This window comes from Pocillopora damicornis, chromosome 9 (assembly GCF_964200805.1).
Source record: "Pocillopora damicornis chromosome 9, jaPocDami1.2, whole genome shotgun sequence".
Taxonomy (NCBI): Eukaryota; Metazoa; Cnidaria; class Anthozoa; order Scleractinia; family Pocilloporidae; genus Pocillopora; species Pocillopora damicornis.
Window position 1 is genome coordinate 9,505,978 of NC_142678.1, and position 16,944 is coordinate 9,522,921.

At 35.2% G+C, this 16,944-nt stretch overlaps 1 protein-coding gene across 3 annotated transcripts in view; it reads right to left on the reverse strand.

Moving 5' to 3' along the window:
- Window positions 1–16,925, reverse strand: part of LOC113668592 (sorting nexin-13) — a 21,024-nt gene extending 4,099 nt beyond the window's left edge. For 2 of the 3 annotated variants that reach the window (XM_027184524.2, XM_089182454.1), the window contains exons 1-25: window positions 16,716–16,925; window positions 16,225–16,337; window positions 15,563–15,755; window positions 14,077–14,201; window positions 13,572–13,675; window positions 12,875–12,985; window positions 11,377–11,465; window positions 10,436–10,519; window positions 10,032–10,078; window positions 9,689–9,783; window positions 9,399–9,517; window positions 8,510–8,615; window positions 7,519–7,574; window positions 6,607–6,687; window positions 5,856–5,936; window positions 5,527–5,631; window positions 5,080–5,144; window positions 4,829–4,866; window positions 3,868–3,888; window positions 3,657–3,697; window positions 3,166–3,238; window positions 2,015–2,154; window positions 1,545–1,649; window positions 1,059–1,169; window positions 269–364 (exon numbers count right to left, since the gene is read on the reverse strand). In XM_027184524.2, coding sequence (XP_027040325.2) covers window positions 269–364; window positions 1,059–1,169; window positions 1,545–1,649; window positions 2,015–2,154; window positions 3,166–3,238; window positions 3,657–3,697; window positions 3,868–3,888; window positions 4,829–4,866; window positions 5,080–5,144; window positions 5,527–5,631; window positions 5,856–5,936; window positions 6,607–6,687; window positions 7,519–7,574; window positions 8,510–8,615; window positions 9,399–9,517; window positions 9,689–9,783; window positions 10,032–10,078; window positions 10,436–10,519; window positions 11,377–11,465; window positions 12,875–12,985; window positions 13,572–13,675; window positions 14,077–14,201; window positions 15,563–15,755; window positions 16,225–16,337; window positions 16,716–16,730 — 2,214 coding nt within the window. In that variant the 5' untranslated portion in view covers window positions 16,731–16,925. Of the gene's footprint in view, window positions 1–268; window positions 365–1,058; window positions 1,170–1,544; window positions 1,650–2,014; window positions 2,155–3,165; window positions 3,239–3,656; window positions 3,698–3,867; window positions 3,889–4,828; window positions 4,867–5,079; window positions 5,145–5,526; window positions 5,632–5,855; window positions 5,937–6,606; window positions 6,688–7,518; window positions 7,575–8,509; window positions 8,616–9,398; window positions 9,518–9,688; window positions 9,784–10,031; window positions 10,079–10,435; window positions 10,520–11,376; window positions 11,466–12,874; window positions 12,986–13,571; window positions 13,676–14,076; window positions 14,202–15,562; window positions 15,756–16,224; window positions 16,338–16,688 lie in introns of all 3 variants that reach the window. The other variant, XM_089182455.1, reaches the window with a different exon arrangement.
- Window positions 16,926–16,944: the final 19 nt, after the last annotated feature.

The window sequence follows — 16,944 nt, forward strand, 5'->3', positions numbered from 1 at the left end:
AATGTGGAGGCAAAGGGTCAACAAGGCCTCTCCGAAGTTGCATCACCATAATATTTGACTATAGCTTAAATAAGAACTACTGAGCAACATCTTAGGAATTAATTTCTAACTTTTTTGATTACCATTTGGGGATTTTCCACAGCATACATGTCAAACATTCACGCAAGTTACACGTGTCTCTCTAAGATGTAGCAGATAAGACTTTGTAGCTTTGATTATTTTGTAATCGATATCAAACCAACCGACAAACGAGATGTATAAGCCGTACCTTAGTGAAAATCTTTTGTACCCCTCCCGACAAACTGTCCGGTACTGTCTTTATTGCATGGGATACATGACGAATAGGAGCCACGAGGGTATCAACCTGTGAAAAACAACACAATACAAAGCATTAACAGAAGACAACGCTAAAAACTTAATAATCTGAATGCACTTTCTGGAATACTGGGAAGTTCATATTACGCCTACAAACTACACAAACGTTAACGAAAATTTTTAAATTCATCAGAAGTTGACCTAAAACTTACAAAGTTGTTTTCAGCCCCGCCATTACCCCTTTAAAGATGTGATAACGAAAATGAAAATGTCGGTTGTAGACAACTTTTACGTCAGCATTAGACGTGGGTGATAAAGGTGGCGAGTGCATTTATCGACAGAGATAGACAAAATTTTCCAAACCTTGCATCCAAGGTTGAGATATTCCCCAACTTCCGTTTGAAAAGATATATCCGTTTGAAACTGAATTTTGTTACAATTTAATTTGAAATGACACATTTAGAGCAATCGTGTGCGTGCAAATAAATCTGACGGATTTTAAACAGACTAAACACAGGTCAATCGTTCACCTGCCAAATGATTTTCCACAGGTTCACAAGGATAATCCTACAACCAAATAATTGCCATTTGTAATAAGGCCTTGAGTCAATCTGTGAAACATTTTTTTTTTGCAAAATGTGACGATTGAAGCTTTATATTGTACATAAAAAATTGAAAAATTGCGTATAAGATATCTGGCGTAGCGTGCTTCTGATCATGATAGGGTGAAGTTGTAGACACACCTTTCTTGCAAACTGTCCCTTCTCACGAGCATATGGTCCAGGTATCAGAAAGTTGTTTGCGATTTCAAACATACCCAAATGTAGGCCAAGAGTTTCTGTGGACAAAAGGTTCTGCAAAGACCGATTCAAAAGTAAAACTTCCGTACTCATGAACGTGAAAAACTTATTGGTAGAAGACTAGGTATGTTTCCGTAATCAGTTACTAGTGTGTTAAAATGCTACAACGCAGCTTCGCTGAGTTGATAACAAAGTTGCTTTACCCTAACTTCGTTGAGGATCGAATCTTTTTTGGAATTCCATCTAAATTTTAAGTATGATATGATTCACTCTTCCCATGGCAATGGGCACAACTCTCCTTACTCGAAGCATGGCTTCACACTGATCTGAACTCCATTTCCCAAACATGTAAGTTCTAGTCAGCGCAATAGTTCTCTAGAGTCATAAACAAAGTAAAACTGAAATCTCAACTGAATGCTGATCTCTCACCTGTAAATATGTGTCTAAAGCAATCCGTCTTTTCTCAAGAAATTTTTTATCCAAGTTGTGAAACGTTCGTTTTCCAGGAAGAAGAAGACTGGGGATCAAGCCAAACTGTAAAGGTGAAATGAATGAACAAAATAACACCGATATAACATGAGGGAAGGTTTGGCCCTTCCCCCTACCCCCAACCCCTCCTCCCCGCAACACTGACAGTACGTGAATGACCCTTTCCTCAAATCAAGATTGTAAAGAAAAATAAAAAAAAGCAAATAAATAAACTATCCATGGAAGTTTTCTAAAACAATTGAATGTTAAAAAAAGGGGTCATGTTTAGACAGCTCTGAGTCTTCATTTTCAAATCACTAATTACGTAATTTGTTTATGTTACAAGTGAATACTGCAATCTTAAAACTTCAACCCTAAATAACATCTCATTAGAAAAAGTCAAGTGATGGTTACAACAACAAATGGCTCACCTTTTCCTTTAGATGCAGGTGTAAATCATCAAAATCACTGTATCGTCTGAAAACTGTCCAAGATTTTGTTCCCTCTGAAGACGCGCGATAAACGTTGATGGTGTACAAGGCGTACGTTTTGCCATCATCTTTACAAGCACCTACAAGAAGTAAGTATTTTAACATTACGAACTTTTCCTGAAAAATTAATACGACAACCGAAATCGATATGTGTAATAACCTTCTTTGTCATATTAATTTAATTTTTCAGTTGACTATACTACTACAAGTGCAAATAAATTCCATGTACGCAAAAATCAGTTAGCGGTGAAATCTTCAACATAAAGTAGCCCTTCAATCACAGGAGCGAATCAATTTCAGACCAGTTAATAGTAATGCTGAGCTCAGTAATCGGATAGATCCTGGACTTTGTTAAATTACCAAAAAAATTGAAGTCAAGTGGACATCGTTTTTGCGAGGTCAAAATATGGAGACTTGAATCACCAAAAAACAAAGGCAGCCTGTGACTGCATGTGCCTACTTTTGAGTGGTTGTAGTGTATTGCAGTAAAAAAGGAATGTGGTGCATTTTTCTTCAACGTAAATTTTTCTTCTAGGATTTGTTAGATATGTTCAGAGTAAACCCACATGTGCTAACGTTCGACGACGTAGCTCTTACGTTCAAATCGATAACAATGTCGAAATGCAGAGGTGACGCCCGCAAAAAAAATTAAACGAAACACGAAAAATTCAAATATGAATCCGAAGAAACCCGATCAGATTCGTTCAACGATGGCCAGTGTCGGAACTGAACCAGGACGAGTCACAAGAGATGTTACGAGTGTGTGACGATGGTCAGCCATTTTGAAAACTGCGATGGGCTTGAGGGAAGATTTACGTACTTGAACGACACCATAACATAAGGCCCAGGCGCACAGGGCTGACTAAAATTTGTCCTGCTCTGAGGCGCCTTTCAGGATTGGTGAGGCTTGACAAGTTTCGGTAGGAAAAAAAATCACCGAGCGCACTTGTCTCACTAAACTGATGACAGATTTTTTTATAAAACAAACAAAAAAAAGTGTCCATAGTGCCTACAGCCTTCTAGAAGGAAGGCACAGTAGGCACAAAATGAACTGTTTTTTAAGTAAGTATGAAAACTAACGCAGAAAGTACCAGTTTGAGTGATGGTAGCATTCAGTCTTATGTCATCATCAGGGGTCCACAGCTTTACGGCCAACGTACTCTCCTGATGAATATGATAATATTTTTAAATTCCATTGTCAGTAGTGGTTGACAGAACCTTGTATGAAAACTTGATTGACAAAGATCAAAGTATAAACAGTATGACAATGTGAACCATGTGAAAAAAAAAATTTGCAGAATTACTCCTGGTCTGGTTGTGTTTATTCTCTTACGTATCGACACGTAGTGTACTTCAGTAAACAACATCAATAATACTTGCAAAATATTCGTGACTACCTTAGTCCACTCATAGCAATCACCTAGAAATCTTTGAGGGACTAATTATTATGTACCCATAGAACCATCCACTTGTATTAATCACCAAATGGTGTCAAAGGACATTAATCGCTTTTCCGATCAGAGATTGTCTGAACCACACTGCTAGTTATAGATCTTTCGCAGTAATAAACTTGTTAACAAACCTCAGGTTGGGAAAATTCACTGTCGATACTGGCAGCATCATCTAAAACATATTGTGAATAATCAATTTAAATAACTTGGCGGGCCGCGGCCAACATGTACTATGTGCAGTTGATGATATAAGAGAGAAGTGTTCTTAGTTATACCTAAAATCTCCAATAGCATTCTAAAAGGTGGTATTAAAGGTGAAAATTAATTGACAAAAAAAATTACCATCATCCACTACATTGTCATCTGAAAAACAGAAAAAAATGAAGTTATAGACTTGAAATCTGTTTCAATCAAATCAGCTATATCAATCAGTTCCCACAATCATGTCACCTAGCTCTCATGAATTAAGCTGACCTGCAAAGAAAGTAGAAAAGCAGGAACCTGATCTATATCTACTGGGCAGGAATCTTAATTTAAGGAGGCATTCTTTAAGTGGATACCTACACAAAAACTGAGATGTTGTGTAACTAAAACTGTATAAGAGCGGATACATTTTTTGACAATCAGTTGTTTCAGGGGCATAAGGAACACTTTCATTTTCAACACTGGGATAAACCTTTCAGAAAAGGTGATAGCAATTTTTTATCTCAAATAATGTTTGACAACTATTCAAGATGAATAGAAAAATTATCACCATATAGTGTTCACAGATAAACCACTTCTTATGTTGGCTGACCAATGACTTACTGGGTATCCCTCTTTAAGTGTCTATAGACTCATAAATCTCAAGACCATGACCCTGACTCATTTGTAGCTGGTTGGACACCAGTTCATGTCAGCCCACAACACGTATTGAGCAATTACTGGATGAGGTTGAGCATGATATCATAAATTATCAAAACTGAAGCCTGAATAATCTGCTGAAGCCAAAGGCTGAGGCAAATAACAGAAATATGAGGTTTAATGATTCATGATCTCATGCTCAGCATCATCCAATAATTGTTTTACTAAACATTTTAGAATAAAGAAGACATTTCTCTCTGAATCTGGGAAAGTTTGAGCACATGACAAGAAAGAGGGGTTTTGGACTAAGCAAACTTTGAATTTGACATGAAAAATGCAATATCTGCTATAGATATTGTCAATGTTTGTTTGTTCATAATAACATTAAAAACCTTTTTAACATGCTCAGCATTAGGACACCCTTAAGAGGGTGACAAAATTTGGCATATTTCAAACATACCTGGTTTGTCTAGAGGTATTTCCAAATCCAGAAGACATCTATGATATAAAGAAAGTTCTCACTATTTATATTACAAGCAAATCATGTTAATCATCGTGAGCAAGCATTACTACCAAACCCATGAAAAGTGACCTTTAATATATCCTAATGCTACAGCCAACCCATATACATGTATTTTCAATAACTATTTGCCTTATTTTCTATATTTCTATAAGCTACTGACACTTAACTTGACCTCAGGCATTACACACCTCACATAGGCTTCGCTTTTCAGGAAAGACCCATAATATGATTCTCCTCCAAGGATTTCATAAACCTGCCCCATTTAAAAAAGACAATAATTGTAGCATGCAAAAATACTCCTTTGGCTGTGGCCCTGTATAGGATACTATGGTGATGTTTTCATTCTTCAATAGCATGATTTCACTGCAGATTAAACACCTTTATTAGATCAAATCAAAACTAGATGTGACTTGTTTTAAGCAACCTTTCATCCTGTCAACTCTCATTAGCCAGTGGAAGGAACACTGTGCCTGTACTTGACTGACATGTGATGATTATGATGATAAATTCCACTTTTAGTCTGAATATGTTAACAAACCACACAAAAATGGAGAGCACTGCTTGATGCAAGGGTTACAAACATATTTTAAAACTGAAAATAAGCAGTTTTTTTGTTTCTTTGGCTCAATTTTCACCTGTGCCTGGCAGTCATCAAAGCAACTTGGGGATGGTTCCTCCTGTGCAATACGCTTGAAAATTTTCTTTGGTAACTCCTTCGCTAACACAACTCTGGGGCTGGCCTAGAAGTTCACCAAAAAGAACATCGACTAACATAAATTGCCTTATGCTTCAAAAACTGAGAAAAATATTGTTAGCTTGCTTTATTACTATTGGTGAATCAAGAAACATTCTGTTGTTTTGGCAATGGGTGGCTACAACAATATTTATTTTGTACTAAAAGCACAACCCTCTTTAAAACCACAATACAACATGAATCCAAGAACGTTTCCAAATGAGTACTTACCGATTCTGACAAGTACTCATCAAAAATATTTTGAGCTGCCAATCTTAGCACTTCCAAATCTTCAGCAACCATACAATGCTCCTAACAAAGAAAGAGAGCAAAAAGTAATCATTCCTTTAAATGACCTGTGCTCTATATAAAGGATACCTAGGTATCCAGATAATCTATAAATGGATGAAACATTCACAAGACTTTAGATTTGCTTCTAGGGTATTTGGATACAAAACTAATGCTCAAAGCAAAAGTAAATTGTTGTCTGTTACCTTTTCTCACACAAAGTGACAAAAAACAGATTTTGTACTTTAAGAAGTAAATGTATGTATAATCAGTTGTTCAAATCTTTTCAAAGCCAGAATTTTATCAGTCTTCTTTTCTGCAATTTCTTTGATTACAGCTCACCTGCAAAGGTCACATCTTCACCTTCTTGTACGATTTCATTTTATAATTATTATGAATAATTAAGTTTCTCTTACTCTACTACCATAAACATGAATGTGGCAGATAACCACAAATGAAAAGACTTTTTAGAAAACACAAATACAAAGAAAAGAAATATCTAAATGTCCCATCCCAGCTCACCCATGTCAAAAAATTACTCTTGCATGCCTGGCATGCCTACATTTGTATCTTTGATTTACGTATTTGTATCTTTCCATTATGTGTTTGTATCTTTGCATTATGCATTATGCAAGAGTTGAAGTAATTTAAGGATTGCCCCCATGTATAACTAGAGATAATCTTAATGCTGTACTTTGTCTCCATCATCACTCTCCCTGACTAGCAGCTGTTCCAAACACAGTGACAGCTGCTGCTCAGCAGTTACACGATAACTCTGCAACACAAGAAAAAATTATGTCTTATCCAATTATTAATAATCCATGCAACCTTAGCCAAAAAAAGGGTATACTGCAAATATTAAAAACACTGAATAAACACCACATTCAGGTTTAGAACTTTAACCCTGACAGGAGTAGAGACGGGGTTCACAATATGAATTTGAAGCTGACAATACTATGATTGACTATGTTACAGTGAAAAGGTCATTACATAACTCAATATTTATAACACAATCAACATTAAATTAGTTGTCTCCAACTAATTTGAAATTCTTCTCCCCTTCTTTGGTTTTTACATGACTTCAGAATCTTCAATAATTATTTTCTGATGTCCATAATACCTACGATTTTCTGACTTTTCAAAGAAAGACTCAAATCTTAGAGGGCTATTTTCTCTCCAATGTATAATGCACATGTAACTGCTCATTGCTGTTCCTTCTCACTAAATTTGCCAGCATGCTGATAGAATTCTTCCTTAAGTTGGCATTGAGATTAGCATTTTCACGGCATCAGGAGCTGGTCAAGTTTCATTTTACTATAAAGTAACTTGTGCATAGACATCCATACACTGAACTATAATTTGAAAAAATGCTTTCCATTCTTTTCTCTCATTTAAAAAGATAAGCAAATAGAGTGGAAAATGTGAAGCATGACAATTTGTTTCAAGAAGTGCTTTATTTTATCAGAACACATTAACCCTTAAAATTGTTGATATTTTTAAACAACACTCATTAAGAGCTTCAAGTTCTGAGAGTTCAATCTGGTACACTGGTCAAACCAGAGACTATGCAAGTATTGGTGTCTTGGATAAAAAAGGAAAGGTTTACCTCAACTGCCAACCAAAAGTAAAGATACACTTGTCCATTGATACTGTTCATAAACTCTGCAAGAAAAGAGGAACCCTACAAAATTTATAATTATTATGAATAATTAAAATTAATAATGATAATATTACTAAAATAATAATAACAGGCTTTACATATAGGGGGTGACACTCTACAATAACAGAAACGCTGATAATCTGTGGCCTCCTTCAAATAACCTCAAACAAATTTACCACTGGCAATGATCTGTAAAACAACTATGTGTACAGACAAAAAAACTCAGCAGGGGAGTATTGTCTTTCCATTTCAAAAAGTGCCAAACATTTTGGTTTTGCCTTTTATGTGTGGAAAAAACAAGTTCATTGAATCCAGAGAAAGGTTTGTCTACCCAGTGAATGAACCTGATAGTTTACACATTTATCAAAAGTGCTCAGCTGAAAGGAAACAGCAAGTGGAATTTAGGTTGTGCTGATGATGCCAGATTTGAAGATCATATTGATGCATCTCCAAGCACTTCTGAGGGAGTCTCATCAGACTGTTCAGTCTTGATGACTTAGAGTACCTGCTGAACATCTGGCTTTTGTCCACTGCAACTCCTGTCCCCATTACTGTGCTATCTACAGGTGTATGTTGGAAAACTTATTATTCCCCTTGGGAGCATTGAAATGACAGAAGCACCTGGATGACACCCTAGCTTGTTGAGTGCTCTCTCACTTTCTCACATGTTTCATATCTTAATGAAAGCACAGCTGACACACAAACCAGTTATTCTACAACATTTTTATATTGTGTAACAAGAAATTTTCTCTGTAAGCATTCATGATCAACAGAAACATATACAGGTCATCAGCCTGCACAATAGGAATATTACTCAAGGGTGCACAATTAACTTTGATACCATAATTTACTTGTTGAAATATAATAGGGATCGAATGGCACAGCTAAGTTTTTATTTTGAGATTTTGACCACAATTATAACATTTGTTACACGCACCTATAAAGTAAGACAGGGCTGTATTGTTATCCAAAATAACTTGAAGTGAAAGAACAGGCAGAGACTGATTGGGTGACAGAAGTTTGCTCAATTCATCAAGCTGATCCTGTTGGATAACCAAGCAAAAGATGGTCATGGCCATTTATGTTAATCAAATTGATTCTACCTTACAAAACAAGTAAGAAAACTGTGCAGCAGTCTCTTTCTCCTGCGATATGTATGTTGGGAACTGTTCCCATTCTTTTTTTTCCTAGTAACCGGAACAACTTAGAATTTACAAGAAACCTTTTTAATTGTCTCACTATCAAAAATTAATACAAGGAAGATTAATAAGTTATTAACCATTGAAAGGTTTGTTCTATAACACCCTTACAGCTGTTTTCAAATTATTCCGCTCAACATGTCTTGCAATCATCAAGTTAACAAATCAACATTTTTTAAAAACATTTCCTTCAAAATGCAGGGTCACAGCCAATTGTAGATCGCCAAACAAAACAAACAAACAAACTATCCTCAAATCAAAAACAAATTTAATTCTATAATTTTCCCCTAAATTATTTTCTTGAAGTTTTATATCCTATGAATTTTACATAAAATGGATACTCCTCCTTTGTTGAAACCTGGAAAAACAATCTTAACACCTTAGTCTTGGTGAAATAACTCTATTGATTGAGAAGCATCATACTCAAAAAATTTAAGCTTATGACAATTCTCAAAAGTTTTCTAGATAATGAAGATTCTTTTATCATTTGATTATTAATTTACTTGTTTTGCTACAAAAGACCCACCTACACTGTAGCCAGATATCTTGAACCAGTCAAATTTGCACATTTCTACATGCACTAATGGTGGCAATGGCAAACTGAAGATACATTTCTGTTCTACTTACCGAAGGTAAGGAAGGTAGTTCTCCAATACCATACTTTAGAGTTCTAATCTTTGCTTCACAAATATTCTTAACAAAGATAAGGCTGCTTAACTGTTGCCTCACTGCAGTATCAGCTGCATCTGGTGATTAATTATAATCTTATGTAAGTTACTAACAAATAGTGATAAATTTGGAACAAAAATGTTGTGGTTGTCTTGTTATCATTATCACATTCAATGAAACAAAAATTATCATAACTCTCAATAATTATGATCAGCAAAGAATTCAAGTTAACCATGTTAGCAGGATACCTGATGTCTCTGAATCATGTGCTCTTAACTTGGCAATCTCTAAGTCAACTTTATCTTTTGTTCCCTCAACATCTTCTACAGCACTGATTCCTTCCCTTAAAGGCAAACTCTGACACTATAAATAGTATCTTGGGCATGAACTGGTTGTTTATCTGTCTGGTTAGGTAATTATCATATTCTACCCAGAAAAGTTGTATGCCATCACATGCATTATCATGTCATCTTGGAGCTCATAGTAGTCTCTTTATCCACATTCACCAGTTTCAAAATGTGGTTGTGGATAACTTTGTTATCTTACAACAAGCAAGCTTTAATATTCCTGTGAAAGTCTTCACAACCTCACCTAATAACTGTCATGAAGGCTTCTTTAGTAAAAGTAGAGTCTTTGCACTATACAAAGAAGAAGGACGTGACTTAATATTACCAATCAGTGTTACATTGAGCAGAGATAGGGGTAAATATTACCCTATGAATCAATCTGACATGGGTTAATGCATGTATCCAACAAGACTACATTATTTTCCACTCCTGAATATTTTACAGACTACCAGGGACAACCAGTTCACCACAGTTACTTGTAGTGACTTGATATCATCTACTGGCCAAATACCATGTATTGTCACTTCATGTAATCAATAATTTCTGGAAATTAAAAGCTGCTGTTCTTTTTTATAGTAAACAATTTTTATAGTAAACAATTTGATACACGTTGATTGAACTACATGTCAGATGTGTTTTTTAACTAACCAGCCAAGCTAATGTCTGGTTAATGAAGTCTGGGTCACAAATCATGGACACTGTTGGAAACAGTACACAAGTAGCAATCATTTCCTGTTGGGAGAAGAGTAAAAGAATTAAAATTCACAACAATGTACATGCATGCATTTAAAGTGTGTGATCAATTTTGAGACTGTGTTATGGGCCTGATCAATCATGAGATGCTGCTGCTATCGTGACTGTTGATACTCCTACTGAACAAGAGTTTTCCAATGAATAGTTATCCTTGCTGTTATAGCATAACCTGTAGAGGAATGCTTCACAAGTGCTACACTCTTTGATCCAGAATAATTATCTAAGTATACAGCTATATATATATATATATATATATATATATATATATATATATATATGGTTTGCATATATGTATACATAGGTATATTCTTAATAATATAAACAAGATGATTATCTGACTTTTTCAGTGTTTCTGTGAAACAGAATTCTCCTAAAATTCCTGATACCTAACCTAATCTTCATGATTGGATGAGCCCAATAACAAGACTGTGATAATGATTTTCAAGGTTTTGAATGCCAGGTGTCATTCTGAATTAAAATTACTTATTTTCTAAATTTACGAAAACCTCTCTGTTGCTGCTGGATGCTTATTCCAAAAAACTGCATGAGTAAACATAAACCTGGCTTCAAATACATGTAAGGCATTAAAATTGAAAGTGGATGCTAGCACTAAAATCAGTTTTTCCTTACTACACCTTCTGTAGAAATATCAATATTGTGCAAGTTTTACCTTGGGTCATGAGCCATACACTGTTCTTGTAAATCATTTCCAAGTTCCACATTTTTAAAAAATTGCCATTTGATAACCAAACATCATAACTTTTTTTCCTATAACAACTAAAACAGTCCCAGCTAATAACACTCTTGGGCAGTTAGTAACATTAGAATTCTCTCACCCTGAAAAAGTATCTGAATGGTTTGTTGTGAAAGTCTTCAGGGGGCAGCAGTAAATAAAGCAGCATTTCACTGATGTCTGAGAGATAGTCTGAAAGATACAGTTTGTCCATGAAATGATGATGTGCAAGTTAAGAAAACAATCCTCCTAACAAATAATTTTGAGGGTTTAATGGTCAGATCTTTGTTTTTTAAATGTTTATCCATTTGTCGTTTCCACTTACAGCACAGTACTCATACACTCATGCAGTTACATTAATGATCTGGCCCCGGTTGTTCAAAGATTAGATAACGTTATCCATTGGGAAAGGGTGCTTTCCTTTGAAAGGATCAAGATTAGGATTTGTGATCCAAGATCACACAGGTCACTGTGCATGAAAGGAATGGAGTTTTAGACAAGCTCTCAGAGAATTCCAAAAGTGGGGCTATTTTAAGACTTGTGTATGCACATGGGTTATTGAGCTCTTCCTGAATGGCTCAACTAACTACACAGGCTTTTAGCATGCACAATTTTTCTAATTAGCTAATTATTCATCAGAAGCACATTTTTTTAATGGTAAACTCAAACGATGGAATGAAAACAGAAGCAAGTATTGATTACAATATGGATACTTGAGAACCCTGAATGCCTGTGATCAGTGGCAGATTGATTTTATTTTGTGTTTATTGCAGAATTTGTGGAGCGATTGCCAACAATCTTTCTGGTCAATATACGAGGTACCTACGGTACTTGTTTGAAATTGAGCAGCGATGGGCAAAATGATTAATTTCGGATCCTTCACCCAAAGGAACAAGTTGGATCAATGATTCGATGATCCATCTTTAGATCACGCAGATCAGTGATCCAATGAATCCTTGTCCAAATTGGATTTGATAGATCACTGATCTGAAAATGGATTTGCTCAAAAGGAACACCACAGATCAGTAATTCTGATCCAGATTCTCCCAAAGGAATGTACCCTAAATCTCTATCTGGTGGATAACCTTATACGTTTTGCTATCATTTATCTGCTGGATAGCATAATTCACCCTTTATACAACTGAGCCCTGTTATTGCCAACAATAAAAGTATGGTAACTTGTAATACAGTCGATCATCATCAGGCAATTAAATTAAATTGTTTTATAGTAAGTCTCAACAACTAAAAGGTTGGAATCCAACTTAATGCATTTCAAGTCCTCTGAAATTACTATAAAGACCCATACATAAACAGTACAGTTACATGTTGTCTTAAAGGATCCTACCTGCTGTTTCTTTTTCCTGTTTTTTACATTTAATCCAAATTATAACTAAATTCTTGAACATGATTGGTTATCACCAGTCCAATTTACCACAAAGACTACCACAAAGCAGGAGTTCGATTTGTTAATCATAAGTATGATTACAGACAGAATTGGACGACATGAAGTCTTGTTACCTAATTTTTGGACAAATATATGTAGAGGTCTACTAGTGTTAATAAACAAAATGGCATTGTTTAATGACACCATGCAGCAGTACCTTTTTCTTTTCCCTCTGATAAACATATTTGCTCTCTACATATCTCTCCTTCCATTTCATATTCCACTTGAAAGAATGCTGTTTCTATATCAAGTGATGTATTATCATCAGCTTAAGAAAGAAAAAAAACAAAATGTTTCCATTTAACAGTAACAGTAACTAAATACAATAAATTCAACCTACATGAGTCTATCATAGGGAACCTTGCATACTGCAAAACTGTATGTTGCATGACTGTTTAAAACTAAGGTAAATACGATAAACTGAATATCCTCCACCACTGATATAATCTGATTTATTGCAGTCACTTTTAATTCTATTTACAAGGTCTGTACTAAAAGAAATCATGAAAACTGGTTCATACAAGAAGAAACTGGAATGACATACATTTACATTACGCCAAAAATGTTTCTAAATGGAATCAAACTGATTTGATGGGAGGAAATAATGTTCCACTAAGCAACTGAGTTCTGTGTAGATGATTTTTCTCAAAAAGATTTCAGAATAAATCTCTAAGAACTATCACAAAGTCCAATATGAGGTCAGAGGACAAAAAGTAAAGATTATGAGCTAATGTTTTGAGATTGTGCCTTTCCAACAGAAATGTACTGTTGGAATAATAATTACTAAAAGTTAACTCTGTTTACAAGGCAATAAATCACATTACATCAATATTGATTCCTACATTTACATGTACCTTTTTCTAATCTCTGTTTCGTCTTGCGATATATTTTCAAATGATTAGTGATATCATCAACAAATCGTGTTGTTAAGAAATTCACCCATTCAACATCTTTGGACCTAAAAATAAAACTGTTAAAATTATCTAACACACCAACATCCAAAAAGCCCTCTAACACAAGAAGTACATGTACAACAAAATGTTCGGATTAACCTTTTCTAAGTTAAGTGGAGGCAAAAAGAGACATTTCCACAGATAATACTATCGCAAGAATTGAAAAAAAGAGTTTGCAAGTCACTCAAAAATGTAAAATTTTAACACTCTGAAAGAATTTACCTTGACTTGTCGATTAAGTGAGATATTAAAAGAAATTATATATAATTTGACTAAATGGCTTTCAGGCCACAATTTTAGATTTAGTGAAAATTGATTGAACAAATATAAGACTGACGTTTTGTTTCTCTGAAAATTACTGTTAGCCCTAAACCTCTGTGTTGATCTTAAATTCACACACATACACCTGTTGGCAAAAGCTACCAGTGCTCTCTGCAGGGTCTGTCTAAGATCATAAAGGAAGCCTTCATCTGTACTAATGCTGTTGTAATACCAGTCATGCACATAATCACGAAAAAACAGCTGCAAAACCTGTAGGTGGAAACAAGAATTAAATATGAAAAACTTAACCTTGAGATTTGATTAAGAGTGTGACCTGCAAATCTCCAGCTACTGATTATACAACTGTAATTATAACAATTGTGTTGTTCTGGACTGTCTATTTCATGCAGAGCAAGCTTACTAACCAACTAAGCATGCAAAATGTTGTTAAATTCTCCCTGGCTGTTAGGGTCAAATCCATGACACAACCATGCTTATCATTATGATTAACAGAAAAAAGTCGTAAAAGACATTTTACAAAGACTCTGAAAAACAAAAAAAAATCCAGTTTCATTGTTTTGCCCATTTTCCATGGCTACTTTTGTTGTTTTACTGTAGACCACCACTTGTTGTTATAAAAAGGCCACAGACTTGATGATTTTAGATAAATGAAATTCATATATTTGCACTGCGGTGAAGGGTTGAAATTAAGAGATCCTCCCAGCTAAGAACACTACTGAAACAAGTAGTTGAAGCAAGTCGTTGAAAATAGGACCTGAAAAAAATTCAGACCCATACAGGATTTGAACCCATGACCTCTACGATATCAGTGCAGTTGGCTTGTTAGCTCAGTTAGTAGAGCGCTGCACTGGTATCGCAGAGGTCATGGGTTCAAATCCCGTATGGGCCTGAATTTATTTCAGGTCCTATTTTCAACTACTTGTTTCAGTAGTGTTCTTAGCTGTGAGGATCTCTTAATTTCAGGCCAGAGACTTGTTGAAAGTATGATGGATTTGGAATTTTGAGTTTATTCTACTGACAACCATCATCGGCACAAATTTGCTCAAAAAACACTCACACTTATTTCCCACCCCTAATTATTTTAAGAATGAAAAGTGTGATAGTTTATGTCAATAAAATATTTAGAGAGACAGAGGCAGCCATTAAAAGACAAGAAATAATTATACAATAGAACTTTAAAAATGATTAAAGAATATGTAACTCTTGAATGATGAAAAATTAGATTAGGAGAAACAAATATGTAAATCAAATCCAAAGAATAATCATTAACAACCATATGATTGTTTTTCAAGAAATTTTTGCTTACAGCGAAGTGAAGACTTACTTTTAATGTAGACTACCCTTCCCAGACAGAAAACCTTCTGTAGGAAATAGATTGAAACAGCCTGATCTCCTTAAATGTTTAAAACCTTCGGAAATATTATTTTTCTCTTTTCTTGTTCTCATCAGTTTTCTTAACCCCCAAAGCATCATTTTAATGACTACCAGGTAAATGTGCTGTTTCATGCATTGTACTATATCGTACTTGTTGCAAATTGTTGACTACGACAAACCAATTAATATCACCTCTGTGAAAATGAACACAACAGCATAATGGACTCTGACTTTACCTCTTGTAATGGTTCATCAATGATGCTGGAACCAGTCAGTCGTTTGTCCATTTTCAGTGCCATTCTACTTAGCTGAATTTCTTGGATTACTTTTCCAAGTCCCTTTGTCATGGGACCAAAGTCTCCCTCCAAAGTATTTTGCCTCATCTCTTGTGACATTAAATAGCCCCAGTAGCCAAGGACCATAACAAATCTACCAAGCCAAGTAAACATTATTAACTGTACCTTCAAAGCAGTTGTAAAACACATTTCAGAACCACATTTCACACTAAGTATTTTAAGCATGCAAAAGGTAAAAGAATCATTTTTTTCCTTTTTCTTTAATAAAACCTTTTTTCTCTTGATGGCTGTTTCAAGAAAGAGAAGACATCCACTTCCATCTTCAGCAAGTCAACTGGCTCACATTAAAGTCTCCCTAACACTGACTGCTTTAGAACATATTTGTGAAGAGACAACCATTGCTATTCTAAAGCTCAAAGACATCTTTGGATGTACTGTATTCCATTCACAATTGGGTGAATATTTACAACATTTCAACTGGCAAATATGCATATAAGGTGGAAGAACTGAGCTTTTATCTCTGAAACAGTCCTTCTTTGCTAAAAGAAAAATACTAGGCCGGTTGTTTAATATCATTTGAAAAAAAACATTGCTTTACTCACCCAAAAACAAACAGCAAGGCATATGACACAAGAAAGCATGTCCACCACACTCCAAAAGTTGTAAGAAACAAACCAAAAACTAATACAGTCCATCCCGCCTTGTGGATGTGAAGCTGAATGTAAAGAAGAAATTTGCTCGCAAATTAGATGCTTCAGAATGTGTCGGCAGGTCAGTGAAACACTTAGTTTTATTACAAAATAGAGGACAATAAAGGCAAACAAAGCGTGACAGCATATTTTGCAAAGCTGATATTTTTTATCAGACCAAAGTGCTCATCGCAACTGAGTTCAAGAAATTTATACTTCACCTGAGTTGACACAGAAAAACGAAAATTTGTGTACCCAGGCCTGATCAAAATTGTTATCAGCAAGACTCAGAATATACATCCGTGGCACAATTCACCCAAATATGAAATCATCATATTAGTTGATGTTGTAAATATATTTTCCAGATCTTAAATCACCTGATGTGTTTATATCGAATTACCAACCTGGGGAGCGTCCATCCTTTACAGCAGTCCCTTTCACTAGCAATTGAGGTGTAACAACTGAGGTGGAATAATGGCAGTATTCGATATGCGAAACTGCTGATGCCAAGGACCTTTGTCAAATATAGAAACTGAATACAACCATTATGTAAAGAGTCAGTGCTCAGCCGAATCGAGGATGTTTGTCATAAGCGCCTACAAGTGGTCAGCAACAAGGCTTTTGAAGGACTGT